Source organism: Cervus elaphus, chromosome 22, assembly GCF_910594005.1.
Source record: "Cervus elaphus chromosome 22, mCerEla1.1, whole genome shotgun sequence".
In the NCBI taxonomy this organism is placed as follows: domain Eukaryota; kingdom Metazoa; phylum Chordata; class Mammalia; order Artiodactyla; family Cervidae; genus Cervus; species Cervus elaphus.
Window position 1 is genome coordinate 25,430,755 of NC_057836.1, and position 27,734 is coordinate 25,458,488.

A 27,734-nucleotide genomic window follows, 5' to 3' on the forward strand; every position below is an offset into this window, starting at 1 on the left:
ACCCTTAGGGAGTAATTTACACATTCTCAATAAAATCAGAATGTATAATGGTAACTAAACAGTCTGAGGAAAAATATAATCCTGATTCATATTCAACAGACAGTAAGCCTAATATAGGACCAAGCAAGATCAATGTGGTAGGAAAATTTTCCAAGGGAAATATTTCTCCCGACTGAGAATGGTTACAGGGTTGCATGCACAAGGCTATTTCAGTACGTTATTTAACTGTTGAATTTATACAATATACCTGCTAGAGATAATTGTGTATTGATTTCACACCAAAGCCTATATCTTTTCATTTGAGTCTAATTTTTCACGAAAGCTATTAAGAGCTGAGAGATGTAACAGTTAGAAACTACTACCCTTACACAGCCCATGTTAAGTAGAGAAGGATATTGGAAGCTTAAGTGTATCCAATCTAGAAAAAATTTACTCTCCTGCTTCCATAGAGACAACTATAACTAAGGAACTACTCTTCAGGGCTCTCTGTTTCCAGTGATCCCTACCTAATATTTTCCCTCTGATTATTTATATGTATAAGCGCCTGGTGGGCTGCCATCTATGGGGTCACACAGAGTCGGACATGACTGAAGTGACTTAGCAGCAGCAGCAGCAGGCTTATCTGATAGCTCATTTGGTAATGAATCTGCCTGCAGTGCAGGAGACCTGGGTTCGATCCCTGGGTTGGGAAGATCCTCTGGAGAAGGGAAAGGCTACCCACTCCAGTATTCTGGCCTGGAGAATTCCATAAACTGTATAGTCCATGGGGTCGCAAAGAGTCGGGCTGAGCAACTTTCACTTCACTAAGCAGGCCTAAGGCACACAGCCCCGGTTTTAACACTTTATAACCTCAAACCTGGGTTTCCCTGGTGGCTCAGCGGTAAAGAATCTGCCTGCAGTGCAGGAGGCCTGGGTTCGATCTCTGGGTTGGGAAGATCCCCTGAAGAAGGAAAGGGCACTCCACTCCAGTATTTTGCCTGGGAAATCCCATGGACAGAGGAGCCTGGTGGGCTGCAGTCCGTGGAGTCACAAAAGAGTCAGACACAACTTAGGAACTAAACAACAGCAATCTCTAACTTGCTAGAATCTACAAACAACATTAAGGACAGGCAAAAATGTTCTGGCCTCTTAGGTCATTTATCCACTTGAAGTAAATGAACAAACAAAATTCCTACAGAAGTAGTTAGCACATATAAAATGAAAGCGTTAGGCTTTTTAGTAGACATCCAAAAATACATGAAGCTCAAGCTTCACTCTGCAGGCACACTTGCAATAAATTAATCTCCCTAAAAGTGGCCACTGATGACTCCAGTAACAGATTATTAAACCTGATTCAAGTTGAATTCAGCTCTGTATAAAAGGCAGAGTGACCAGTAGGGACACAAACATTATTTCCAGAGCTTTCAAACTGCAGTCCACCCTCATGACTAATATAGAAAAACACCATCTTAGGTTGGCAAGTCATACCTCTAATGCAGCTTTCTGAACAGTGATTTGGCTAAAGACTCTGGCCCCTTCTGGGCAGACGGTTCTCAGTTCATCTTTATTGAGAGAGAAAAGTTGTGCACCATTTAATACTCCAAGACTATTAACAGTCCTGAGAAAACAAAAGAAAGAAAGGAAAAAAACAGAGCATTAAAAATACTGTCTGGACTTGTGGTGGCCAAGGGGCAGGGACGAACTGAGAGTCTGGAGTTGGCAGATGCTAACTATTATAGATAGGATGGATAAGCAACCAAGTCCTACTGTATAGCACACGGAACTATATTCAACATCCTGGGGTAAACCATATGGAAAAGAATATAAAAAAGAATGTATATAGATGCATAGCTGAGCCACTTTGCTTATAGCAGAAATTAACATGACACTGTAAATCAACTATATTTATATAAAAATAAATTACAAATACATACATACATATATACAAACTGTCTGGAAAAAACAAAAGGAAAATTTCTGTTCCTCTACAATCTCCCTTCTCTAGGTGTTCTATACACTGCAAATCATAAATGGTACTAGAGTGCTTAGGGCAACGACAGGGGGCTAGCTTGATAGTGACCTTGAGGTCATTATCACTAATAATAAGATCACTAATCATAAACAATCAAAAAAGAGCCATCTGGGTTTACTATTCTTATTATGTTGTAGCAATTCCTTGAAATGTGGTGTTCTGTAGAAGGAATAGATAACTTTCTAGCAGTCAGGCAACTGACTAACCAGTGTACCTCATTCTTTTCAGTAATAGGTGAGTTTGCAATGTGTCAGGTTCTCTTGGATATGCATTGTTCAAAGAGTTCAAATACATGTTCAAATATGTGTAACAAATATACACAAAATATTTACGATTTTTGAATAGAAAAATAAAACTTCGCTATGGATTTCCGAAAGGAAAAGCTCTATTAGGTTATAACCCATGATAAGTAATGTCATCTATTTTTTTATTTGCTTGGGATCTATATGCTACAGCGGGAGGAAAGTTTCTGCTTTATGTCCTCTGTGGCCTAGGGAGTCAAGTTTAAGACCACAGTCTACACATGTGACTTTCTGAAGGATAAAGACAGCTGCTAACAGACTGCTTTAGAAACCAATGATGAACAGACACCACCATCTAGAAAATGGGGTGCCAACAAAAGACAGTTATTTCTGCTTCTTGCAATTCTTTTTTTAACTATAAATGGCTAGAGTCATTTCCTAAGTATAACAGATGTAGCTTGGGTTCTCACATTTTCTAGGAATCACTTGTGCATCTTAGTGATCAAACTGAAAACACTTCATGCTTTACGCACAGAACTGTAAAGGGTCCCCAGAGAGACTTACACAGGGTTGAAGCCCTTTGACTGTAACCAGGTCTTCACCTCCTCTGGGGTGGAGTCATAGGTGATATTGACAACTGGCACATTCTGTCGTGGCACATGGAACTTCTTCTGGGCGGCGCTCCGACCGATGGTCAGTCTGTGGATAAGTTCATCCTGCACTTCCTCCATCTGAGATTTCCTCCCTAGATACCAACACAGAGGAGGTTATTTTTTTTGAAAGCCCCAACAACTCACTCTCTCTAGAACTCCAAAGCCAACCATCTTTTGACCCCAGCAGGGCTGACAATCTAGTATTCCTCCTATCTTCCCGTTCATTCTCACCAAGCATAAACTTCATGATCAATTACTAAAACCACTCCCTGTTTCTTCTCTGTCTTCACTGTATTCATTTGGCAAGACCCCCGCCCTTGTTAAATCTCACTTTCTTACTCTGTGCTGCACCTGCACACAGAATAGAACATAACAGTGCCGAGTGAGCTCATGTTAAATTCATGATCACGTACCTCCACTGGGTGGTTAATGCTCCCTGATAACCACACTACATTTCCTGAGGCCAGTGGTTTTCAACTGGGTGGGGGATTTTGACTCCAAGGGACATCTGGCAACAGCCAGAGACACTTGGAAGATGTCACAAATGGGGGTCGAGAAAGAAGGAAGCTACCATCATGCAGTGAGTAGAGGCCTGAGATGACAAGACAGGCTGCAATCCATGCAGGTCAGTCTCCTACAGCAGAGAGGTACGCAGCCTCAAACGTCCACAGGGCTCAAGGTGAGAAATCCCACGTTGGACCATGCAATTGCCTGCTGTTACACAAACATTGCCTATGTTCTTCCTTCCGTGAACCTCCCAACACCCAGTCTCCAATCCTTACCCTGAGCTGATGATCTCATTTTCATCATTTCTGGGTAAAATAAAGAAGTTAAACTGAGATCCCTAAGTTTCCTTAGCAGCTCTCCCCGCTAAGATCCCCTAGAAGCTCTCCTCACCACCAGCACCACCAGCACCTTCTCTGTACACTCTGCCAGCTGTCCTTCTATTGCATTAGAGACAAGTGACTCCACAGTCCTCAGGCAACCCCTCTACAAGTGCACTAGACCCCATGGCCTCTGTCGATTTAAATCCTCTGACAGTAATTTCCCCCTGCTTCTTCCATGTTATCTATTTTCCTCTTTGACTGAATCATTTCAACCAATTAACATGCTATTATTTTGTTACTTCTCTCACATTTAAATAAGAGCTTTTTTTTATTAAGATTTTTAAGTGGACCAATTTTAAAGTCGTTACTGAACTTGCTGCAATATGGCTTCTGTTTTTATGTTTCGGTTTTGTGGCCGTGAGGCATATGGGATCTTAGTTAGCTTCCTGAGTGGGGATCAAACCTGCACCCCCTGCATTGGAAGGAGAAGTCCTAACCACTGGACTGCCAGGGACGTTCCTAAATAAGCCCTTTCTTAATCCCATGTCCCCTCTCAGCTACTGCCTATTTCTCTGCTCCTCTTTTAGCAAAACTAGAAAAACTGTCCAGACTAGCCTACTCAAACTCCTGTTCTTCAATTTCCTCTTAAATTCACTGCAATTAGGCTATTGGTGCATCTCTCCACATCATTTTGCTAAGCTCCAATGGTTGATTCCCAGTCATTTACTTATGCCATCCATCAGCAACATTTGAAGAAGGCAACTCCTCCTTGAAACACCTTCTTATGGCCTTCAGGACACACACACCCTCTGATTTTTCTCCTGTCTCACAGGCCTCAATATCCTATTCTCGGAATTGTCTCATCTCCCTAACTCTCCAGGGCTCAGTCCTTAGACCTCTTTTCTTGATGCACTCTCTGAACCAATGATCATTGTGGGTGGTTTCATGGCTTTAAACACCATTTAAAAGCTGGTGACTACCCAAATTATTTCTGCAGTCCAGGCTGGTCCTCAGAACTCTAGACTCATATTACACCAACTCTCTACTTGATATATTCATTTGGATGTCTACTAGATATCACAAATGTAACATGTCCACATTGGAATGACTCATCTTCTCCTGAAGCTTGCTTTTATGCTAGACTTCCCAACTTAGTTGGGAATTCTATTTTTCAGTTCCTCCAGCAAAATACCACTGAGGTATGCCTGATTCCCCTTTGCCCTCAATTACATCCAATCCACTGGCAAAACTTGTTAGTCCTACCATTAGAATACGCCACACATCCAACCACTTCACTCCATCTTTTTTCTGTTGCCAGCTTGGTCTGATCCACCTGCCTGTTCACAGATCTCTCTGTTGCTTCTCTCCATGACCCCACTCTTTGTTCTTCATTCTCTTCTCAATACAACAGCTAAATTTATCCATTTAAAATCTGAGTCAGAGACATACACATACATATCTGCAGTATATCACCTTCAAGGATTAAGTACAAAGAACTGATACAGTAATCCGATTTAACTAAGTTCGCAAGTGACAGTGACCTGGTCACTAAAGCGAGCTTTTGTGACCACTCTTCTGATTCTTTTTTTCAGGAAGAATATTTCAGAAAGTATTTGGTGTCCCTGGGAAATAAGTGAAAGTGTGTAAGTGAAAGTGTGAAATAATAAGATAGTGTTATTTTAGCCTAATTTTTTTTTAAATTCCTCAAGTACCCAGGAAAGCTTTTGAAGAAAAAAGAAGTCAAAAGAAAGAGAAATAAGTGAAAGGAAGAGAGGGAAGGAGGGAGTATGAGAGGCTAGAGAGAGAGGGAATATTACCAATGGTTACATTTAGCTAATACATGGCATGCATTTTATTAGTTAACTCTTTTAAATCACTACGATTTAGTCACACTGCCATACAACAGAGGAGAACATCTCAAAGAAATAATAAAAAAAAGTATCACCACACTAAAAGATTTATTTCCTTCTCTGTTGACTTAGCCACTGCAGGACCATCTCCAGTCTAAAGTATAACCTCTTTCCCAGGAATATAAAAACCTCTTGTGATGTGTTCCTGGCTTTGGTTTCCACTTGCAATGTTCTAGCACATAACAACATACTAGACTAACTTTACACCTCTCTCTAAAACAACACTTCTTATATTACTAAAGATTAAACTCAAATAAAAGAAGTAACATTTCAAAGGAAGCAGAAGACATGCAAAACAACTGAAGCATTGATCTGTTCAAAAGTGGGAAGAGGAGAGCCTTTTTGAAAATATGACGAATAGAACTGAATAGCTTATATGACAGTAGAAAACAATAGAATGGGAAAGACTAGAGATCTCTTCAAGAAAATTAGAGATATCAAGGGAACATTTCATGCAAAGATGGGCAAAATTAAGGACAGAATTGGTATGGACCTAACAGAAGCAGAAGATATTAAGAAGAGGTGGCAAGAACACACAGAAGAACTATACAAAAAAGATCTTCATGACCCAGATAACCACGATGGTGTGATCACTCACCTACAGCCAGACATGCTGCAGTGAGAAGTCAAGTGGGCCTTAGGAAGCATCACTACGAACAAAGCTAGTGGAGGTGACGGAATTCCAGCTGAGCTATTTCAAATCCTAAAAGATGATGCTGTTAAAGTGCTGCACTCAACATGCCAGCAAATTTGGAAAACTCAGCAGTGGCCACAGAACTGGAAAAGATCAGTTCTCATTCCAGTCCCAAAGAAAGGCAATGCCAAAGAATGTTCCAACTACCACACAATTGCACTCATCTCACACGCTAGCAAAGTAATGCTCAAAATTCTCCAAGCTATGCTTCGACAGTAAGCGAACAGGGAAATTCTAGATGTTCAGGCTGGATTTAGAAAAGACAGAGGAATCAGAGATCAAATTGCCAACATCCACTGGATCATAGAAAAAGCAAGAGAATTCCAGAAAAACATGTACTTCTACTTCATTGACTACACTAAAGCCTTTGACTGTGGGATCACAACAAACTGTGAAAAACTCTTAAAGAGATGGGAATACCAGACCACTTTACCTGCCTCCTGAGAAATCTGTATGCAGGTCAACAGTTAGAACTGGACATGGAACAATGGACTGGTTCCAAATTGGGAAAGGAGTATGTCAAGGCTGTATACTGTCACCCTGTTGATTTAATTTATATGCAGAGTACATCATGTGAAATGCTGGGCTGGATGAAGCACAGCTGGAATCAAGATTGCTGGGAGAAATATCAATAACCTCAGATATGCAGATGACAACATCCTAATGGCAGAAAACAAAAAGGAACTAAAGAGCCTCTTGATGAAAGTGAAAGAGGAGAGTGAAAAAGTTGGCTTAAAGCTCAACATTCAGAAAACTAAGATCATGGCATCCAGTCCCATCACTTCATGGGAAATAGATGGGGAGAAAGTGGAAACAGTGGTTGACTTTATTTTTGGGGGCTCCAAAATCACTGCAGATGGTGATTGCAGCCATGAAATTAAAAGACACTTACTCCTTGGAAGGAAAGTTATGACCAACCTAGATAGCATATTAAAAAGCAGAGACATTACTTTGCCAACAAGGCCTGTATAGTCAAAGCTGTGAATTTTCCAGTAGTCATGTATGGATGTGAGAATGGGACCATAAAGAAAGCTGAGTGCCAAAGAATAGATGCTTTTGAACTGTGGTGTTGGAGAAGACTCTTGAGAGTCCCTTGGACGGCAAGGAAAACAAACCAGTCAATCCTAAAGAAAATCAACCCTGGATATTCATTGGAAGGACTGACCCTGAAGCTGAAGCTCCAATACTTTGGCCATCTGATGTGAAGAACACTCATTAGAAAAGACCCTGATTCTGGGAAAGACTGAAGGCAGGAGGAGAAGGGGATGACAGAAGATAAGATGGTTGGATGGCATCACCAACTCAATGGGACATGAGATTGTGCAAGCTCCGGGAGTTGCTGGACAGTGAAGGATAGTTGATGGACAGTTGATGGACAGTGAAGCCTGGGGTGTCCTGCCTCTTTGTCCGACAAACAGTCAGACAAGACTGAGCAACTTGAACTGAACTGAACTGAGCTCATGTGACACAAGGCTCTAGCAGCTGGTTTGAATCAATGGACCTGTTGACTTTTTCTCCTTGTCCATGGCTATCTGGTAACATTTTTATGGGTGAGTATTCAAATTACAGCTCCTTCAATTTTATCTTATCAGAAGTCTTATCAGACTTATCAGAGACCATATGCAGAGAACACAGGTAGCACAAAATCTATATTTTGAAAGAAACCAGGCTACCGATAAAGAAACATGTCTGTTTGCTTCGAAAAGACTGTTGAGAAGCCCCAACATTCATTCAGAATAAATGTTCTCCAAAAAAGTACTCACAAAGATAAAAAGTTATCAAGAGGATATTTGTTTTACAAAAAGGATTATCTTTATTTAATGACAAACTATTTTTTGAGCTACCTTTAAAAGGAACATTATATAAGTAAATGTAGAATGTTACTAGTTTAAGGAAACAGTACAAGTGTTAATTTGGGGAGAGATGTTTATGCTTTACATACAAATGTCACCCTTTTACTTATGAAAAACAGACTTAAAAATGATGAGTCACAATTATCAGGAGAGTTCTCTATCTTTAAAGAATTCTAACCACGCCTCTTTCCCATTAGGTTATTCTTAGTTTCTTAGAGTAGGACAAAGAACAAATTGTCCCAGCCCACAGAATGTTCCAAAATTGGGCCTGGATGCCTATGAACCCTGATCCCAGGCCTGGAAAAAAAGTGCCACCATGTCAAAGATTACTGCACTGACGGATCAGGGAAGGGGGATATTATAAACTGGTGTAAGAAGGAAGAAACTCTCTGAGAGCAATGTTTTCCTTAGGGAAATCAACAAAGACATTTATAGAACTTTCTCATCTCAAAACTATGTCTTTATTGTCTGAAAAAAAAGAAAAGCAACCTTTTAAAAAATACAGGGAAATGTAGCCATTTTAAAATTTAGTAGCCAATTATACACACACTCTCAACCACACACGTGCGCAGGCATAGTTATTTTTGCTGCACAGAAAAAGTTCGTCATTTTTCCAAAACTTCATTTTTCCATTAGTTTGTTTGGTAAGGTCAAGATATAGATAAGAAGGTAATTTAAACTTTACTATACTTCAGTTGAGAAAGTAATGTATTAAAGTAGGTTTGTGCTTATTGTATTTAGCCAGAATTTCCAAAACAATTAAACAGTAATAGTTTCAGGGTCTTCTTTTAAAAAAACTTTTAATTTATCAAGAAGGACCACAACTGAATAGATGGGGCTATGATTTACTGAGATAAGAACCTGAATCTCAAGTATCCGATCCAGCTATAAAGTTAATAGTTCCAAGACATGTATCTGGATGCCAGAGATGAGATTTCACATGAAGATGAATTTTCACTCCAACAGTATAAATAATATTGAAAGTAAAGAAAATAGAGTGATCATCTACAGTAAAAGTATGTTTATATGAGCAAAGAACAGAATTCAGAACTAATTATATTAAGCTAGTGTGATTTTGTGTGTGTGTGTATACCTACCATATATACGATAGGGACAGAGTAAAGGGACAAAAGAAAGTGAAAAGTGTTAGTCGCTCAGTCATGTCCAATTCTTCGTGACCCCACGGACTGTGGCCCATCTGGTTCCTAAGTCCAAGGAATGCTCCAGGTAAGAATACTGATGTGGGTAGCCATTTCCTTCTCTAGGGTATCTTCCCTACCCAGTTGTCGAACCTGGCTTTCCCACATTGCAGGCTTTACCATCTGAGCCACCAAGGAAGCCAAGTAGGTGAGTAAATAGTTAATCCCACTACAGGATTGTAAGTAAAAAATATGGGAGACCCCTGTAAATTAATGATTACTCAGGAAAGTAGGTTTGCTTAACTGCAAAACCAAGGAGGCATGCTTAACAACAAAACCATGCAAGAGAAGCATGAGACGTGTCCCAAAACAATAAAACAATGGTGGCATGAGACCCACATCCTGCCCAGTGAGCTCAGGAAGTCAGTGATCCCTAGGACATGCTCTCTGCACACATAAACAATACTCTGTGGACCTAGTTTCACCAGGCAGGGACAAAAAAACTCCCTTGCCCGACCTTCAGGAGGAGCTGATGATGGAAGCATGACGTCCACTCAACAAAGACAAAGAAGTTCTTCTTCCCCTCCTGATGTTTCCTTTGATTAGAAAACTGTAGCCCAGTAAGTTCTTGGGGCAAGACATCTCTCGCCCACCAGTTCATAAGCCTCATAAGTGTTTTATTCTCATAAATCACTTTTTATCTGTCTCTTTGCTTCTCGTTGAATTATTTTCTGCACTGAGACATCAAGGACTATGGTACTAGAGCTCTTCGGAGCCCCTGAACCAACACCCAACAGTTTCGTGTGTGTGTAAAGAATCTGCCTGCAATGTGGGAGCCTGGGTTTGATCCCTGGGTCAGGAAGATCCCCTGGAGAAGGAACTGGCAACCCAATCCAGTATTATTGCCTAGGAAATCCCATGGACAGAGGAACCCGGTGGGCTAGAGTCCATGGGTTTGCAAAGAGTCAGATATTAAAGTAGAGAGAAAATAATTATATTGTTGAAGGTCTCATGGCCAGCAAGTGATGTTTCACTATACAGACTCAAGTCTGTCTGGCTTCAGAGTCTGCATTCAGCCACCACAATATATTGGAATATGTGTAGAAATGCACACATTAGAGAGTAAAGAGGACTTCCTGTTTCTTAGAATTACTTGGAGGATGAGAAATGAGATATAAGGGACTTTGCAATCAATGAAGCACCATGCAAGTATAAAGGACTATTACATATATTTAATAATATTTATTACCAGCAGAGGGGCTTCCCTAGAGGCTCAGTGGTAAGGAATCCCTGAAATGTAGGAGCTTCAGGAGACACACGTTCAACCCCTGGGTCAGGAAGATTCCCTGGAGGAGGGCATGGCAGCTCACTCCAACATTCTTGCCTGGAGAATCCCATGGACAGAGGAGTCTGGTGGGCTACAGTCCATAGCGTCGCAGAGTTGGACATGACTGAAGGGACTTAGCATATACCAGCAGAAACAACACTCAAAATTTTTTACCTAGTAGTGCTTTTAATTCACAGGAGAAACTGTGTATTTTTGCCTCCCTGGGAAACTTACGGTCCACAGGAACTTGTTTTTGTCGCTGGCTGTCTCGCACAATACTGCCACCACTGTCGCTGGAGCTGCTGTTCTGACGGGTTATGTTTGCCGGGATCTTTGACACCGGAATAGGTGCTGGAGTGGAAGGTGGGAGGGGGACAGTGACAGGAGCCGGTGCTGGAGGAGGTGATGGGGCAGAAGGAATGTCGGTTGCTCTTGGGCCATACTCCATCCTTTGTTTCTACAAAGAAACAAATAATTCATTCAGAATTATGAAGATATAAACCTAGGCTAGGAAAATAAATTATACTTTGACTGGATGTTGTTGGCTATTTATTTGTAAACTTACTTGCAGATCCATAGCAAATTTGTGGGTGCGTTAATGTACACACATGCACACATATAATCCTCCAATCCTACATGATGCAACAATTATTAAAAATTACTTTTAAATATTCTACACATTTCTTCAGAATCAAAATGTAAATTCAGCAGTCAAAAGTCAAAAGTATATACCAATAGCAAACAGGAGTACTAATGACAGTAATAAATGACAAGAAAACTAAATTTGAACCAGGAATCATACAACAGCAGGGTAGGCAAAAGATGTCTGATATCAACAACATAAGGCATTAGTTACTCCTTATTTTAAATGCATGTTTTATTCAAAAGTGTTTAATTCTGTTGTTTCCAAGTAATTTGCTAAAAAGAGGGATAATATTTCAATAGATAAAAGGACTATGCTTTAAAATAAACAAATTTAAAATACTGTTAATTTTTTCAAACCATAACCTTTTTGGCCATCATCTTAAAGCTAATTGGTTAAATTTCTTGTTAAGTGGTGAGGGTCATGAGATAATCTTTAATTAAATGTTTATGACTACGTCTCAAAAGCATATTATTAGAAAAAAAGGTCATGTGGGGATTTTTATTTTAAAAGGTGGATGTGACAGAATATATAACTTTCAGTAATTTTTAAATGATTTAGGCTATTATAAAATAATATTTATATACATATATATATTCCCTATTAAACTAAAAACAATAGTTAAAGCTTTAAACAAAATAACAGATAACTGTATTAGAATAAGTTCCAAATTCACAAAAGGCAATTTTTTGGATCAGATCAAAGCTACAGAGCAATGACTTATAATTTAGGTAGAGTTTAGATACAGTACTGGCACAATTTTAATTATTCTGAAATTCAGGATTAGCCAATAAAATGCAAAAAGCAAGCCTTTTGGTAATCTGGTTCTTTGGCTAGAAGAGTTTTTTAATTTCTAAATTGGCCCAAATATAAGGCAGTACTGATTTTAAAAGAGGCCTTCCCAATTTCCACAGAGATCAAAAATATCAAAACACACACCACACACATTCATCACTTTTTCTTACTTAAGAAACAACACACCATCCTCAGAGGCACCTTCACAGCAAATGAGTAACACCTGTGGAAACCAGATGGGGAGATGCAGCGTGGGTTCACTACTGTCTCTTTAAAAGCTTCCATTCACCCACCCGTGGGTAGGGGAGGCAGGGGGGTTATGAACCAAGGATGGGAGAAGAACTGAAAGAAGAGTTTATCTTGCTGCTGTTTCTTGGAGGGAGATGGGAGGGCGGAGGAGTTAAATTCACAGAGCAAGCCATGGAGTTAAATGGGAGAGAAACAGACTTTGCTGGCCCCTCCACATCCAAGGCCTGGAAACATTTCTAACATTTGATAATCGAATACATTATTATTATGATGACGATCTAAAAAACAACGTTCCTATATTTGGGCCAATAAAATACTTCGAGCAATCAAAATACAGCAAACATCACAGACATGTAACACTTAGCACACACCAATGTCATCTGATTAATGTATATACAGTGTTCCCTTGACAAGAATGTCCTCGGCACATGATTTCATCAAAGGTTAGTGAATTCTCACGTTAGGATTTCAAAAGTGTCAGCATTTAAATGATTGCTTTTAACGCTTAAACAAACCAAAAAATGCTATCAGCTTCTGCATTCCATGGTATGATTCATATTTTTCTGCTTTCAAAAAAACAAGAACAGCTCGTGTTTTGCTAGCCATCAAATAATACTGTGAACAACTGAATACCTGTGTTATTGTCACAATCAAGCCTGCACACAGGCTTGCCAAATCTTCTGTGCCTCATTTCAATCATCTGTCATTGCTACATAATACAACTTTATCAGTATAATCTATCACAGGCTTAAACAAACAAAATATATATATGTATGTGTGTATATATATATGTGTATATATAATATACAGAGAAATCAAAGGAAAATGATCATGAACTAGGTTGTAAATTTTACTTACTTGCATATTTTCCCCTTTTCATGGTTCTCCTACCTGCCTCATGCTTTTATCCCTCATGGAATAAAAAAGGGATGGGGTGGGAAGCACTTTCCTTAAATCATTACAACCTGTTCTGAAACCAAGGTGGTTTTTACATGGAAATGGCTAAGTCATCCTCCATGGGAAGGAAAGAGAATCAGGCCTGACTCGTGAAATCCCTTTTCTCTCTCTGGGCCCCCATCCTCTCCACTGTTGTCTACTTACCACCCAGTCACTGCTCTTCTCCTCCTTCCCCTGCTTCTCGGTTACTTCTGGTTGGAAGTAGAGAGCTGATGGCCCATCAACTTAATGGAAAGTCTTAGAGAGTAGAACTCTACCCCGAACTTTCTTCTCCTGAACCAAGGGTGCTGAGTCTCCAAACCCAAAAAGAAATCTTGGCCAACTATTCCCATTTAGCCTGGGACCCTCCCAGGGTTAGCACTCAAAGTCCCACATCCCTTCAAAGCCCTCAGTACTGAGCAGACAGGGATGATGGGTCATCTCGGTGTGGCCCTACTTCTCTACCATCATCAGTACTTCCTAACTCTTGCCTTTTATCTCCCGCAAATATATTTCAAGTTCCACTTAAAACAAAATATCTCTTGTGTTTTTTTCTCTTCCTCAGAAAGTCAGAGTTGCTAGATTCCATGGAACATGTTGGCTTCCCAGATGGTGGCAGCGGTAAAGAACCTGCCTGCCAATGCAGGAGAGTCAAGAGACTAGAGTTTGATTCCTGGGTCGGTAAGATCCCCTGGAGTAGGAAACGGCAACCCACTCCCATACTCCTGCCTAGAAAATTCTGTGAGGAGACTGGCAGACTACAGTCCATGGGGCCACAAAGAGCTGGACATGTGACCGAGTGACTGAGCACACATGGAACATGCACTTTCTGTTGATAATTAAGTCCAGTGAGTCACTTTTCTGTAGCAACTAAAGCTAAGTAGAAATTCTCAAGGATTAAAGAAAGAGATTTGTCAATATGTTCTTGATTCATGCAAGATATTGCTTCAGAGGGGAAATTATGCAAGCAAGCTCAACAAAGCCATTAAAATTGAACTGTTCTTAAAAATGGATCTCCACATTTTTCCCCCTCTAAATTTAGTCTCTTTGGCATTCTACAGTGAAAACTAGGCACAGCTGGAACATTTGGAGGGTGTTAAGTCCAGAGATTGAATCCAAAAAATTACATCAAAAAAGAAGTGCCTTGAGGGAATAAACGTGGGTTACCTCTGACAGCTCGCCAAGTAATTGCTATTAGGAAAATGGAGCAAATCACGTCAAATGAGAAAATTTAACATAGGAGATGGAAAATAATATCAATTATACTTCACATCAAATATCAGAGAGTGTGAGATAATTAGCTTTTGACAGTAAAATTACCTGCCCACTAATCAACCAGAGAAAGAGCCTGTAAATATATAATTAATTTCCACCACTATCTAGTCATATAAAACAAATTATATAGACTCACACTATAGTATAAACAGTGTGGAATATTTCAGTGACTATTTGTGTATCCAAGTATTGTGTTTTAAAATACTAAGATAAGGGTTCATCTTATAGTTCATGAAGAATACAATTACAGTTCATTACATGTAAGACTAATTCTTCTTATAAGTTGCTTTACAAAAGGAAATACATATATATCATGGTGTGTTTTTTAGCAAGTTGAACTTGAAAGCACTTAAACAAAATTTTATAATTTTGTACACATGCATGTTGGGCAGGAATTTATACATACATGGAAAGAGAGAAAGACAGTAGGTATTATTCAAATTACTGCAAGAAATATTTGGAAAAATTTTCATGCATGAAGCAGAATAAAAGTATCTAAGACTATCCACCATCCCAGTCTAAAGACCATGCCTCTACTTAATAGATAAATAGAGTGTTCTAAGATTAACTTCAAAAAAAATTTTAAGAACTGAATATTATTAGGAAGTTGGTCTGCTGGAATGAATATAAAGACAGCTTTAGTAAACTTTTCCTCTCTGTCCAGCAGTATCTGAATATCAGGATTGAGCCTGAAAAACAGAGCATTCATAAGAGGAGCTGAAATTAGTAGCACACTGGTTTAGTATTCACCTGGAGAAAACATCTCCACTTTTAATTTAGGGCTACTTAAACATGTATAGAATATAAAAGAATTTTATATCTAGACTGGATTCTCGAGATCATGAAACTTGGCCCCTTCCATTTCACAACTCAGCAAACTGGAGCACAGAAAAATAATATATGAGTAGCTCATGGTGCTCAGTATCAGAAAGACAAACAACCCAATAAAAAAAACGGGCAGAAGACATAAACAGACATGTCTCCAAAGAAGACATCAGCTCAGTCAGTTCAGTCGCTCAGTCGTGTCCGACTCTTTGCGACCCCATGAACTGCAGCACGCCAGGCCTCCCTGCACATCACCAACTCCCGGAGTTCACCCAAAGAAGACATACAGGCAAATAAATACATGAAAAGACACCCAACATCGCTTATCATTAGAGAAATGCCAATCAAAACTACCATGAGATATCACCTCACACCGATTAGAATGGCCATCGTTTAAAAAATCTATAAACAGTAAATGCTGGAGAGGATGTGGAGAGAGGGGAACCCTCTTGCTTTGTTGGTGGGACTGTAAATTGATACAGCCACTGTGGAGAATAATATGGCGATTCCTTCAAAAACTAGAAATAAAACTATCATGTGACCCAACAATCCCACTACTAGGCATATACCCTGAGGAGATGCTTTCTTTAAGGTCATACAGCTACTCAGGGGCAGAGCCAGGACTAGAATCCTCATCGACCAGGACCTAGACTGGAGCTGTTTCCATAATACAACATCTCTTGCTCTGCAACAGAGCAGACAGGAAAACTTTCTGTTGAACTTACTGGACTATAATGACAAGACATTCAAAATTACATGCATCTTGGTAGGGTAGCATATCTAAAATAATAATAAGCAGAGACTTAACAATTAATAATAAATAAGAGTTCTTCAGTCAAGCCTCTGAGGATACTGGAAATAATAGAAGGGCAGGGGTTGGTTTCAGACTTGGCATTCAACATGAAAACCTATGTCATGGAGATCAGACTTATGGACACGGGGATAGATGAGGAGAGGGTGACGTGTATGGACAGAGTAATGTGGAAACTTACATTACCATATGTAAAATAGAAAGCCAATGGGAATTTGCTGTATGTCTCACAGAATTCAAACAGGGACTCTGTATCAACCTAGGGGGGTGGGATGGGGAGGGAAATGGGAGGGAGGTTCAAGAAAGAGGGGACATATGTATACCTATGGCTGATTCATGTTGAGGTTTGACAGAAAACAACAAAATTCTGTAAAGCAATTATCCTTCAGTTAAAAATAAATTTTAAAAATAGAGATATAATATACAGCATGATTTTAAAAAACCTATGTCGGCAAAAGGGTGATTCTGGTAGACAAACAGTCCAAGTGTGAGACGTCAGGAAGTCAAGTCAGCAGACCTAGAGGAAACTTGATGTGGCAAGTAGACGCCAGGAGGGCAGGAAGCATCCTGGAGGTCCATGTGTTGCCCAGCGAAAGTAAGCCAGAGGCCTGGAATGCTCGATGACAGTCTTTTCATCAAAAGGTAGGTCATTTATGTTCATTTCTCCATCATCTCTCAGGAACATTTACTTCTTTTCCCCAGTGGTTTCATCCAACCTTTTCTTTAATGTCCTTTATCTTTCATAAATTCTTTATTACCTCCCTTCCCTTTAATTTTAAAGCTTTGCTAAAGCCATGGGGGGAAACACTTTCGCTGGGAACAGCTGTCTTTATAGAGAGCTGTTAAAATTCACTCCAAATGTGAGGATCTTAAGCAGCCTGGACTCATGGGGACATCAGGTGGCAACTCAACAACTATTTCAGACTGGTGCCAGGTACGAGCATCCCTGCCAACAGCAGACAATCTCTATCCAAAAGTGTTGAACCACAGGCAATGGTTGTTCTTATGCCCCTCCTCTAGCAACCGCCACTAGTTATTGATTGCCCCAAAAATTTGTTTGGGCTTTTCAGGAGCATTATATAGAAAACCTGGACAAACGTTTGGGCCAGCCAACTATATATACTTATTTACAAGAAATGTAAACATATGAGAATAACAGTCCTAACACTGTGCCTTTTAAAATTCAGTGCCTTGTAGATGCTGCATGGGCTTCCCAGGTGACTCAGGGGTAAAGACTTCGCCTGCCAATGCAGGAGACTCAGATTTGATCCCTGAGTTAGGAAGACACCCTGGAGAAGGGAAAGGCTACCCACTCCAGTATTCTTGCCTGGAGAATTCCATGGACAGAGGAACCTGGTGGGCTACTGTCCATGAGGTTGCAGAGTGAGACATGACTGAGTGATGAACACTTTAAGCTTTCACAGTGAACACTCTATGTCTATGCAAAACAGGGTATCAATCTTTTGTAAGCACTAATTTCCCATGTCAGTCAAGTATATTAGAGCGTGGGTTATGATTCTAGAGTCCCAGGGCCCCATCCTGCTTCATGCAGCTGTGTAATTGTGGGCAAGTTTCTTCTATGTACTTAAATTTCCTGATACATAAAATGTGCCTACTTCACAAGGTTGATGTATAAATTAAATATCCTAGTATTTGTGAGGTCCTTAATAGACATGGCAGATAGCCTGAGCATCTTTCTGTGGTACAGAGATTTAGAATGTTTTCATAAGAAGTTTCTTTAAATTTCTGTAAAATTTTGGTATCATTGGATGGACGAGACAGGGAGAAAAGTTGTCAGTCACTTCTGAGCAGAGAGAGGGTCACTGCTCCTGATACACAAAGTAGGGGCAAAGCCAGGGGAGATGGCCTGGAGATTTGATTCTGGGCGGCAGGCTCTTATAGAGGATCTGCTCAGTGCTAGGATTTTTGTCTTTCTCTTCATCAAGTGTGAGATGCTGGCACTCAATAAATATTTGCAGGGTGAAAGAATGAAAGATGAATAAGACACAGAATCCACTTTTGATATGTCTGTAATCCAGTGGAGTTCTATCAGATTAGGGTGTTAGGATTACTGTAACCAGTAATATGGTGGTATCTTTATTTATTGTCATTCTAAAAACAGCTGCATAATTTTTATTTAGATACTTGAAAGTATCTGGTAACACTTATAGAGACAAAATAACTGGCAAATATTTCTCAGGCTATTTTTCTTTTCTTTTTTACTCTATCTAGTCACTTTTCTCTGAGTGTGTTACAAGTTCTTTGAGAATAGGAATTCTTTCAGAGTCATATTTATGCCAGATAGCAGATTTTCAAGCTTGCTTATTAAAATTTTACAAGATTCCGGTGGTTTTGCTGGGATCAGACCAAAGTTTTCAGGGGGTGTTAAAAAAAAATAGATTGCTTTTAATACCTTTTAAAAGTGGTGCTTCCAAGCTAAGCGCACACACACACACAGCTTCTATCCACATTTCTACGTACTTTGCCACATTCAGAGCTATATCCAGAAAATTTCAACAGTCATATAGTGTTGAAAAATTTAAAAGGAAAACAGCCCAAACAAGCAATCCCTACAAGTTTCTATTTACATAAAGTAGCCAAGCAAACTCCTGAAACCCATGAGCACTTAAAAAATTTCTTGGTTTTGCCAAAGTTGACAAAAAAATATCAGCTGAGGCTCTGTTCAAGGAAGGAGAAATAGATTTTATGTTCTCAGAAAGTACTCTACCTATGATATGTATTAATAGTTTGGGTTCAGGTTTAGACAGAAGCAACCTTTAAACAGAAAGTCAACTTATGGCCCAAGCCAGGAATCTGAACTGAAGAAAAAGACAAGACTGAACAGTAAACAGGGAAGGGTAAGAGAGGTTAAACTCCCCAGGAAATCTCAAGTGGGCAAAAATACTTAGAATTCATGTTTGTGTTTGCAAGTTTCAGGTGTCTTATTTTACGGGAGTTTGCCGTTCCTAGCAACAAATCACACAAATAAAAACACATTTGGCAAAGTGTTTCTAACATTTTAGATATAAAATCTGGGCTTCTGTTCACATACAGCAACTCAGGATATCCTTTGTGAATAGTGCTTCTTGTTGTTTACCATGAGTTAAATATTAAAAACAGTGCTTATAACATGTACACACTGCTATATTCAAAGTGGATAACCAACAAGGGCCTCCTGTATAGCACAGGGAACTCTGTTCAATGTTATGTGGCAGGCTGGATGGGAGAGGAGCTTGGGAGAGAATGGACGCATGTATACGTATGGCTGTTTACCTGAAACTATCCCAACATTGTTAATCAGCTCTACCCCAAGACAAACAAAACAGTTTAAAAAACAAAAACAGCTGCTACAGCTCAAAGGGTATACACTCCATCACTGGTTTAGGCATACACTCTAACACTGTTTAAGGCATTCAGTCAAAACCTCTATAGGAAAGAACACAAAGAATTGATATTTACAAACCAAATAGAAGCCTGATTTTGGTCAGATAATCACATCACAAAATCAGAAAAGTAAGAACTTAGGAAAGAAAAAAGTATTAAGACTCGATTAGAAAATTCACTTCATGGGAAACAGAGTAGACCATACCTTGAATAACTCAAACTCCTTCTTTGGCATCAAGAGCTAATGACAAATGATGAACATAAAATAAGTACATGATACATAAGCACAGCAGGCCAGCCCAAACATAAGCACAGCAAACAGGATTCCCACTGCCATCACTTTAAGTTATCAAGATACATAAATTGTACATCAATTCTTTATTTTAAATGTTTGCTTGATTCTGGAATTCCAGTAAGGTCAAATGTCTCTCCAGATAACTGTGGGATGCGTACTGGGCTTGAATGTTGTGTGAAGCCAGAAGTCCTCACAGAATGATGGTAACAGCACATGACCATAGTTCTAGGCTTGGACAACCTGTGTTTTACTAAGCCTAGGCATGGAATTTTACTATTTCACTGCATATTCTACATAGTTTCAGCTTCCACTCAAATCTGTAACACTATTATGCAGTCAGATGTGACCTTTTGCTCAAGATTCTGAAAATGAAAAGAATTTTCCCGGGGCCATGGGAAGGTAGTCACCGCGGGTTCAAAGGCTAAGCGTGGGACAGTCGGTCCATTCCATCTCTGCTGACAGGTCTGACTCTAGAGATCAGGTCATGGATTTCAAAGCACACGGTGCTGGCCCAAGTCTCACATGGTTACCAAATGTGAAGAAAGATAATGGCGCTAAAAATTGGGTGGAGGGTCTGCCATGTGAAGGTAGTTTTTTAAAAGGGATTAGGATGCGATAGTTGGAAAGTTGAAAGCAAACAGACTATAATCAGTCTATTCAGAGGATGAGGGCAAAGTCTGGGGAAAATGAGCTGGTAGACACTCCAACCACTGTCTCAGTGTCATCCTCTATCAGGACCCTTGGACAGGGGGGCTCTGGGGAAGAGTGAAGAGGCAGAAATACTACGGGGTTGGCCAAAAAGTTTGCTCGAGTTTTTCTGTAACATCTTAAGGAAAAACCCGAATGAACCTTTTGGGCAAACCAATATTTCTCCAAATGTCAAAAATATTATATGGTAGAAAAACACAGTATTCAGAGAAAACAGTCACTGAGATAAAGACCTTAAGCAATTGTCTGAAGAAGTAAATCAGAAAATATATGTACAATTCTTCCTTACGTCCCTAGCCACTGTCCCAGCTACCTAGGGAAAAGAAAGGTATAAATTATACAATCAATGAAGTCTCAAAATGACTAGTACATAAAAAGTATTTAAGTTCTGTTGAGGGGCAATGAATCTAAAAATTTGAAAAAGTTAAATTTTTGCTCAAAAATCGTCATTACCTGTATGGTATGCATGTAAGGTGGATCAGCACGTCCTAATCCAGACTCTGGAGGTCTCACGATATCCAAAATGTTATTTGGCACAAATCCAGAGTCTCCACTTGCATTTCGAACTTTCCACCATTGCTTCCTATCGTCAAGGATCTGTCATCATGCAAGAAAATAAAGATGTCATTTCTGTACCAAACTAATCTATGAAGGAAGTTCAATCTTTATTCTTAGACTTCTAATACACTGACTCAACCCCAACATACTGTGGGTTAAGTGATTCTCAGGAATTACACTAAGAATTACAATGACTAATATAGAACAGGTATGGTACCATTCCACCCCCAGGTCCATGTTACTTCCCAAGAATGTTTAACTATTTGTGGTATCAGAAGTGTTTAAGACGAGTCACTTGGAAAAGGTCTATTGTTTCCACCATTAGAACAGACAGGAAATATATCAAAAACATTTTTTTTACAGTAACTATTATGACCTGGCCACATTATATATTTAAAAAGATGACGTCTCAGTTATAACTAAAGAAAGGGATTTTGGTCATGGTGGATTATTCCCAAAACCATTAGCACACTCACTGCTGGGAACATGTGTGCAAGGGTACTAAAATAGGAAGGAGGAAATGTTTTCTCTTATTAAAATAAGATGGTGTCCCACTACTGGGCATATACCCTGAGAAAACCATAATTCAAAAAGATGCATGCAACCCAGTCTTCATTGCAGCAGCATTAACAATATAGCCAGGATACAGAAGCAACCTAAATGTCCATTGAGAGATGAATGGATAAAGAATATGTGGTACATATATACAATAGGATATTACTTGGCCATAAGGAGGAAGGAAATTGGGTCATTTATAATGATGCAGATGAATTTAGGGTCTGTCAAACAGTGAAATAAGTCAGAAAGACAAAAAATATCATATATTAATGCATATATATATGGAATCTAGAAGGATGACACTAATGAACTTATTTGCAGGGCAGGAATGGAGATGCAGATGTAGAGAATGGGCATGTGGACACAGTGTGGAAGGGGAGGGTAGGACAAACTGAGGGAGCAGCACTGACATATACACCATCATGCGTAAAACAGATAACCAGGGGGAAGCTCACACACACCGGGAGTTCAGCTTGGTGTTCGTGATGACCTAGCGGGGTCGGATGGGGCGGTAGGCGGTAGGCTTAAGAGGGAGGAGACATATACACACACACACATATAGCTGATTCACATATAGCTGACTCACTTTGTTGTACAACAGAAACTAACACTGTAAAGCAATTACATTCCAATTAAAACAAAAGCAAAAATTATGGTGCATCTACATCTGAAGTGATAATCAGCCTTGATTCCAGAAAAAATAAAGGCCAGAAGAGGGAAGAGGCCAAAGTAAGCCAAGAAATCCAACCACATTCCCCACAAAACAAACACAAAAGAGACAAATCAGATATCCCTTCCTAAGCAGACACAGGTATCTATAATATGCTGTATCCTTGGAAAGGTAAAAGACACCAAAGAATAATTTCTTGACCTCAGCATTTCTTTGAGGAAGGTTTAGATATACACCAGAAAAGGAAAACAATAAGTTTACTTTATTAAGAGTATAAAAAGGTAAAATTCTATTACCTCTAAGATATCATCCTTTTGAACAGAGAGCTCACTGTTGTTCCTTGCCACAAAGTCATACTTGGATTTGGCATATTTCTTGGGTTGTAGATCATAGTTTCTACAAAAAGAAAGAAAAAACATGATTACCCCGCTAGCTTTTCCTAAGAAAAACAGAAGTAAAATGCTAAGGCAAGCCAATTTCTACCAGAAACCATTTGGACAAGTTATTTAGATAGTAGTTATTTTATTATACCTTCTAGAATACAAGAACTAAAAGAAACTTTGGCGATTTTACCATTAAAATGAACAAACTACGGCCAGGGTAAAAAAAATAATGCAAAATCACAAAGCTAGTTAGTGCAAAGCCAAATCTAGAATGCAAATCTTTGAATTCTTTGCCCATTAAATCCAATATCCAAAATACTGGATATTGTTTTGTAAACCAGCATTTCTACCATGAAAGGGCCAGGATAATGATCAATGTTACCATGTGTCATAAAATTAAAAGAGACTGATGATAATTTCCAATTGTGGTAATTTAAATTATATGTTGATTTCACTGATTCAAGCAATGACTTCAATTCATTAACCAAATAACTATGAAAACATTATGACTAGGTGATAACTTTTAGGAAATCTTTGTCTGGTTATCTAAATTGCAAAGGAAGGTATGGATTAAGTACAAGACAAATAGCATTACTTAATTTGTTAATTAATTTACTATAAACTTATTATAAGAGTAAGAATAGGTATATTTTTAAAAAAACTTTATTTTGTATTGGGGTACAGCCAATTGACAATGTTATATAAAGAACATAAACAACGTTATATAAATAGTTTTAGGTGAACAGCAAATGGATTCAAGACATAAATATACATGTATCCATTCTCCCTCAAACTCCTCTCCCATCCATCCAGGCTGCCACATAGCATTGAGCTGAGTTCCACGTGCTATACAGTAGGTTCCTGTTGGTTATCTGTTTTAAATATAGCAGTGCATACATGTCCATCCCAAACTCCCCAACTATCAAGAACATGAAAACCAAACACGTCCTTTAATCATTAAATGACAATTAACAGATTTAACAATGTACTTTTAAAATGCTTTTATATAATAAAATCAGACATATATACAATATACTAATATTTTCATTGCAATAATGAAATAATAATTTTATTTAAAATTAATTTTACTCCCTAATCTTCTCCTCTATTTACATTCCCACGTTTCCTCATATATCTCTGTAAGAGAAAAAGCAGTAAGGAACTAAAGATGCTTGGTCATTCTTCCCCTGGGAAGTGGCCATTCAACTTGTTGCCCGCCTAGATCATCTAGAATACTGAGTCACAATGGGGCGTGCAGGACAGTCTTTGCTATTTTGTACATCTTAGAAGTAACTGCCAGCATGCACTTACAAAGTGCTTTAGAATTTACATCTTCGTGGTTTATAGTTTCTTGCCCTCTATAGATTAAACATGAGTAAGACACCGACCATAGTCATCAATCTGAAAATCACACTTGGCAAATTTTTAGATGTACCAATGCTTCTTAAGAGATCTAGAATGTATCAAAAGGTATGGTCTCTGTTTCTGACATGGAGTAATAGATACACACCTGATATAGAGTCTGCATATAGAAATACACACCTGACATAGAGCAGACACAGAGAAGGTAATGATATGAGACTTCTAAAAAAAGCCATGAATTGCTTTTGAATAGCAGCAAACTACAATCCCTCAAAGGTGAGGGCTCTAAATTCAAAAAGTGCTTTCCCTAAATGACACTATAATTTCACTGAAGATACTTCATATGGTATTTACTGCATTTCTGGCATGTAGTAAGAGTTTAAGATTAATAATAATTAAAAAAAAAAAAACCCAAACCTCTGTATTACATTTCAAACCAAAAAACTTTCAAATAGTTTTTGCAAGAATGATGACAAATTTTCTTAGCAACATCAAAGATCCAGGTGTCTATTAACTATTCAGCTTCTATTATAATACGCCCAGCTGAGAGACTGGACCCCTGAAGATAATTGAAATATTCAATTTACTCCTTTAAAAAATTCTTTCTCTGGCTAAATATTGACAGTCTTAAGGTCTCTATACTTGAATATCCCTTCATGGAATTTCCTTCACTAATCTGAAATAATAAAATAATGACAGCTAAGACAGAGGGAAAAAAAAAGGAAAAACAAAATACTAGGCTGAGGAACAAGTTACTCAAGAAGAATTTCAATGAAATAATTTTTAAACTTCAAAACTGATTTTCACCTGTATCTACTAAAAATTGAATCTATAATTAAAACTTCTTTCATATGTTGACATTTTCAAAATGTATTACTCATTGCTGACTTTTCTTTGTACTCAATTTTAATATGTTACTAGTGCCCTTAGAATAATAACTGTATAATTTCCACATCTCATTTTACTCAAGTGTTACCTCTGTTATCACTCCTGACAAAAAAAATTTTTAAACCCCACCTTCTCTAGATTCTATTAAGGAAAAATATATACTGAAATTAAGAGTGTCTAACACTCATAGTAAGAGATGCTTTCAGATAGGAAAGTACTGGGGCCAGCTCTCTACCCCACTTCATCTGAATGATCATTCTCCTATACCTTTGTTATCAACATTTCACCTTTTCCTTTCTCTTATGTATATGGGTCATCTCCATATAAACCTCACATGCAGTTTACATTGGAAACAAGATTGAAAAAGTGAACCTATTTCAATTTAATTTGTTTCTTTCCCATCTTAATTCTCCATTTTTGCCTATACTGATTTTTTTGAGAGAGGAAATATGGGAAAATAAATGAAATATGAAACTGAAAAGTAAAAATGAAATACAGAATGAAATGGTAAATAAGGCATTGATTCTATTTAAATATTCAGTTTATATTTAGTTTAAATACTTCTATCTAAAGGACGGTTTGTTTGTTTTTGCTGGGAGAGACAAAGATAGAAATTATTTCCTTTAAAAGTTACAGAGCTGGAAAGAGTCTTAGAGACCATCTGGTATACACTAGAGAGTTTCAAAACAACTCTTCTTAATTCACAGATTCTGTCAGAAGCATCTTTTAAAACATGGAAAGTCATCCAATGGCATTTGCGCTGTTAGAATTATAGACTGGAGACCTTGCTCACCAAAGCCAGCTCTACAAAGGAACAGCTGAAACTTTAACAGATAACTACTAGATGGGAAGTTTAAAGAAGTAGTGAACAATGCAGACACTGGCACCTCTATCTGCGTCAAACCAGAGATAATCATCTACAGCTCTCCAAATGAGGCCCATGAAAAGTTACCTATCTACGTGGCGAAGAGGAGTTGACTTAAAAGCAACAGCAGCCTCCCCTTGGTCCGAATGGGGCCCTCTTCCATAAATGTTACCGAATGCCGTGTACCCATCAGCTGAAGGATACTCTGATGCACTGGAGTGCTGAAAGACAAAGCCGGGAAGATTAAAAAATCACAAAAACTATTTGAATGAGCACTGGCATCAGTTAACAAGAACCATCTACACTGTGATCAGTTTCATTTTCAAGTGATTGACCATTACATGTTAATGTATTATGAAACGGGAGGGTGATACATTTTTGGCAAAAACCTACCTATAATAAAAAAAGGTAATCAGTGTAAAGACTAAATCTTAATTCCGGAAATAACCAGGTATAAAAACAAGAAATTCTTTCCTGTGTGTGCGTGGCTCAGTAGTGTCTGACTCTTTGTGACCCCATGGACTGTAGCCTGCCAGGCTCCTCTGCCCACGGAATTTTCCAGGCAAGAATACTGGAGTGGGTTGCCATTTCTTATTCCAGGGGATCTTCCCCACCTAGGGATCAAATCCACATCTCTGTATCTCCTGCATTGGCAGGAGGATTCTTTACCACTGAGCCACCTGGGAAGACTTCTTTACTCTGAAATTTCAATAATAGGTGATTTTGGTGTTAGGCAGACTTTAACAGCTTGTATAAAATAAAACTGGTTGAAAACCAACAATAATAAAACTCTTAATCTTTGCTTCATATGTTTAAGAAACACACCTTTAACACTCTACCAAAGGAAATACTACTGCAAGAAAATCATCTGAACTCTACACATTAAAAGTATACTACTCTCTATTCTTGTTTTTAAATGTACATGGACACTATGTTTTTTTTAAAAATGGCACCACTACTATCAGATTTACTGTTAACAGAAAAACATTGATCTTGACAGCCAATAGTACAGGATAAGAAAATGCTGAAGTCATTTCCTTTTGCATTAACACAATGCGGACATGAGCCTACTGGGCTACTAAAAGGGAGAACCATTGCATATGGGTGCCATTAAGCAGCACAGCTTTAAAGATATGTGCCCCTCACAAAAGCAAACAAAAAAGCTCATCTAAGGATACTTGTACTGTTTCCTTATATAAAATGAACTGTGATAGTTATTCCCAGGTGGCACTAGTGGTAAAGAACCTGCCCGCCCACCTGCAGCCTATAGTCCATAGGGTCTCAAAGAGACAGACATGACCGAAGTGACTCAGCACACATGCATGCACACGGGAACTGTACAATAGAACCTAAAGCATCAGAACTCCTTGGCTATTTTAATTGTTTATGGGTTCACTGGGACAAAATATTTGAAACTGGGAATGTTTCCAAAAAGTTTTGAATGCATCTTTACTATAGTTAATTCTAGTGACTAAGTTGGTAGGCATAGGGCTAAGTTCATCCACCGACAGATGAGGTGAAGATGTCTCCAATGGACTACTGCTGATGTCAAAATGCCCATTTCATGTAACTCCTGTGGAATATTTATCAGGATGTTTCACTTAACATACAAATACAGATAAACAATTTTTACCATTTGAATACCGTAGCTTAAACCATCAGCAGAGTGAAAAGGCAATTTATGAGATGGGACAAATCATGTATCTGATCATGTATCTGAGAAAGGGTTAATATCCAAAATATATAAAGAACTTAACTCAGTAGCAAAAAGCAAATAATCCAATTAGGAAATGGGCAGAGGAACTGGACAGACATTTCTCCAAAGACATACAAATGGTCAACAGGTATATTATGTAAAGGTGTTCAACATCAC

At 38.6% G+C, this 27,734-nt stretch overlaps 1 protein-coding gene across 9 annotated transcripts in view; it reads right to left on the reverse strand.

Annotated features, from left to right (window-relative positions):
• The window catches only part of EPS8 (epidermal growth factor receptor pathway substrate 8), a 199,593-nt gene that overhangs the window by 1,994 nt on the left and 169,865 nt on the right, over nt 1–27,734 (reverse strand). For all 9 annotated transcript variants that reach the window (XM_043882575.1, XM_043882568.1, XM_043882570.1 and 6 more), the window contains 6 exons: nt 25,949–26,082; nt 22,660–22,759; nt 21,031–21,174; nt 10,891–11,113; nt 2,818–2,998; nt 1,468–1,597 (listed from right to left, as the gene is read on the reverse strand). In XM_043882575.1, coding sequence (XP_043738510.1) covers nt 1,468–1,597; nt 2,818–2,998; nt 10,891–11,113; nt 21,031–21,174; nt 22,660–22,759; nt 25,949–26,082 — 912 coding nt within the window. The remainder of the gene's footprint in view (nt 1–1,467; nt 1,598–2,817; nt 2,999–10,890; nt 11,114–21,030; nt 21,175–22,659; nt 22,760–25,948; nt 26,083–27,734) is intronic.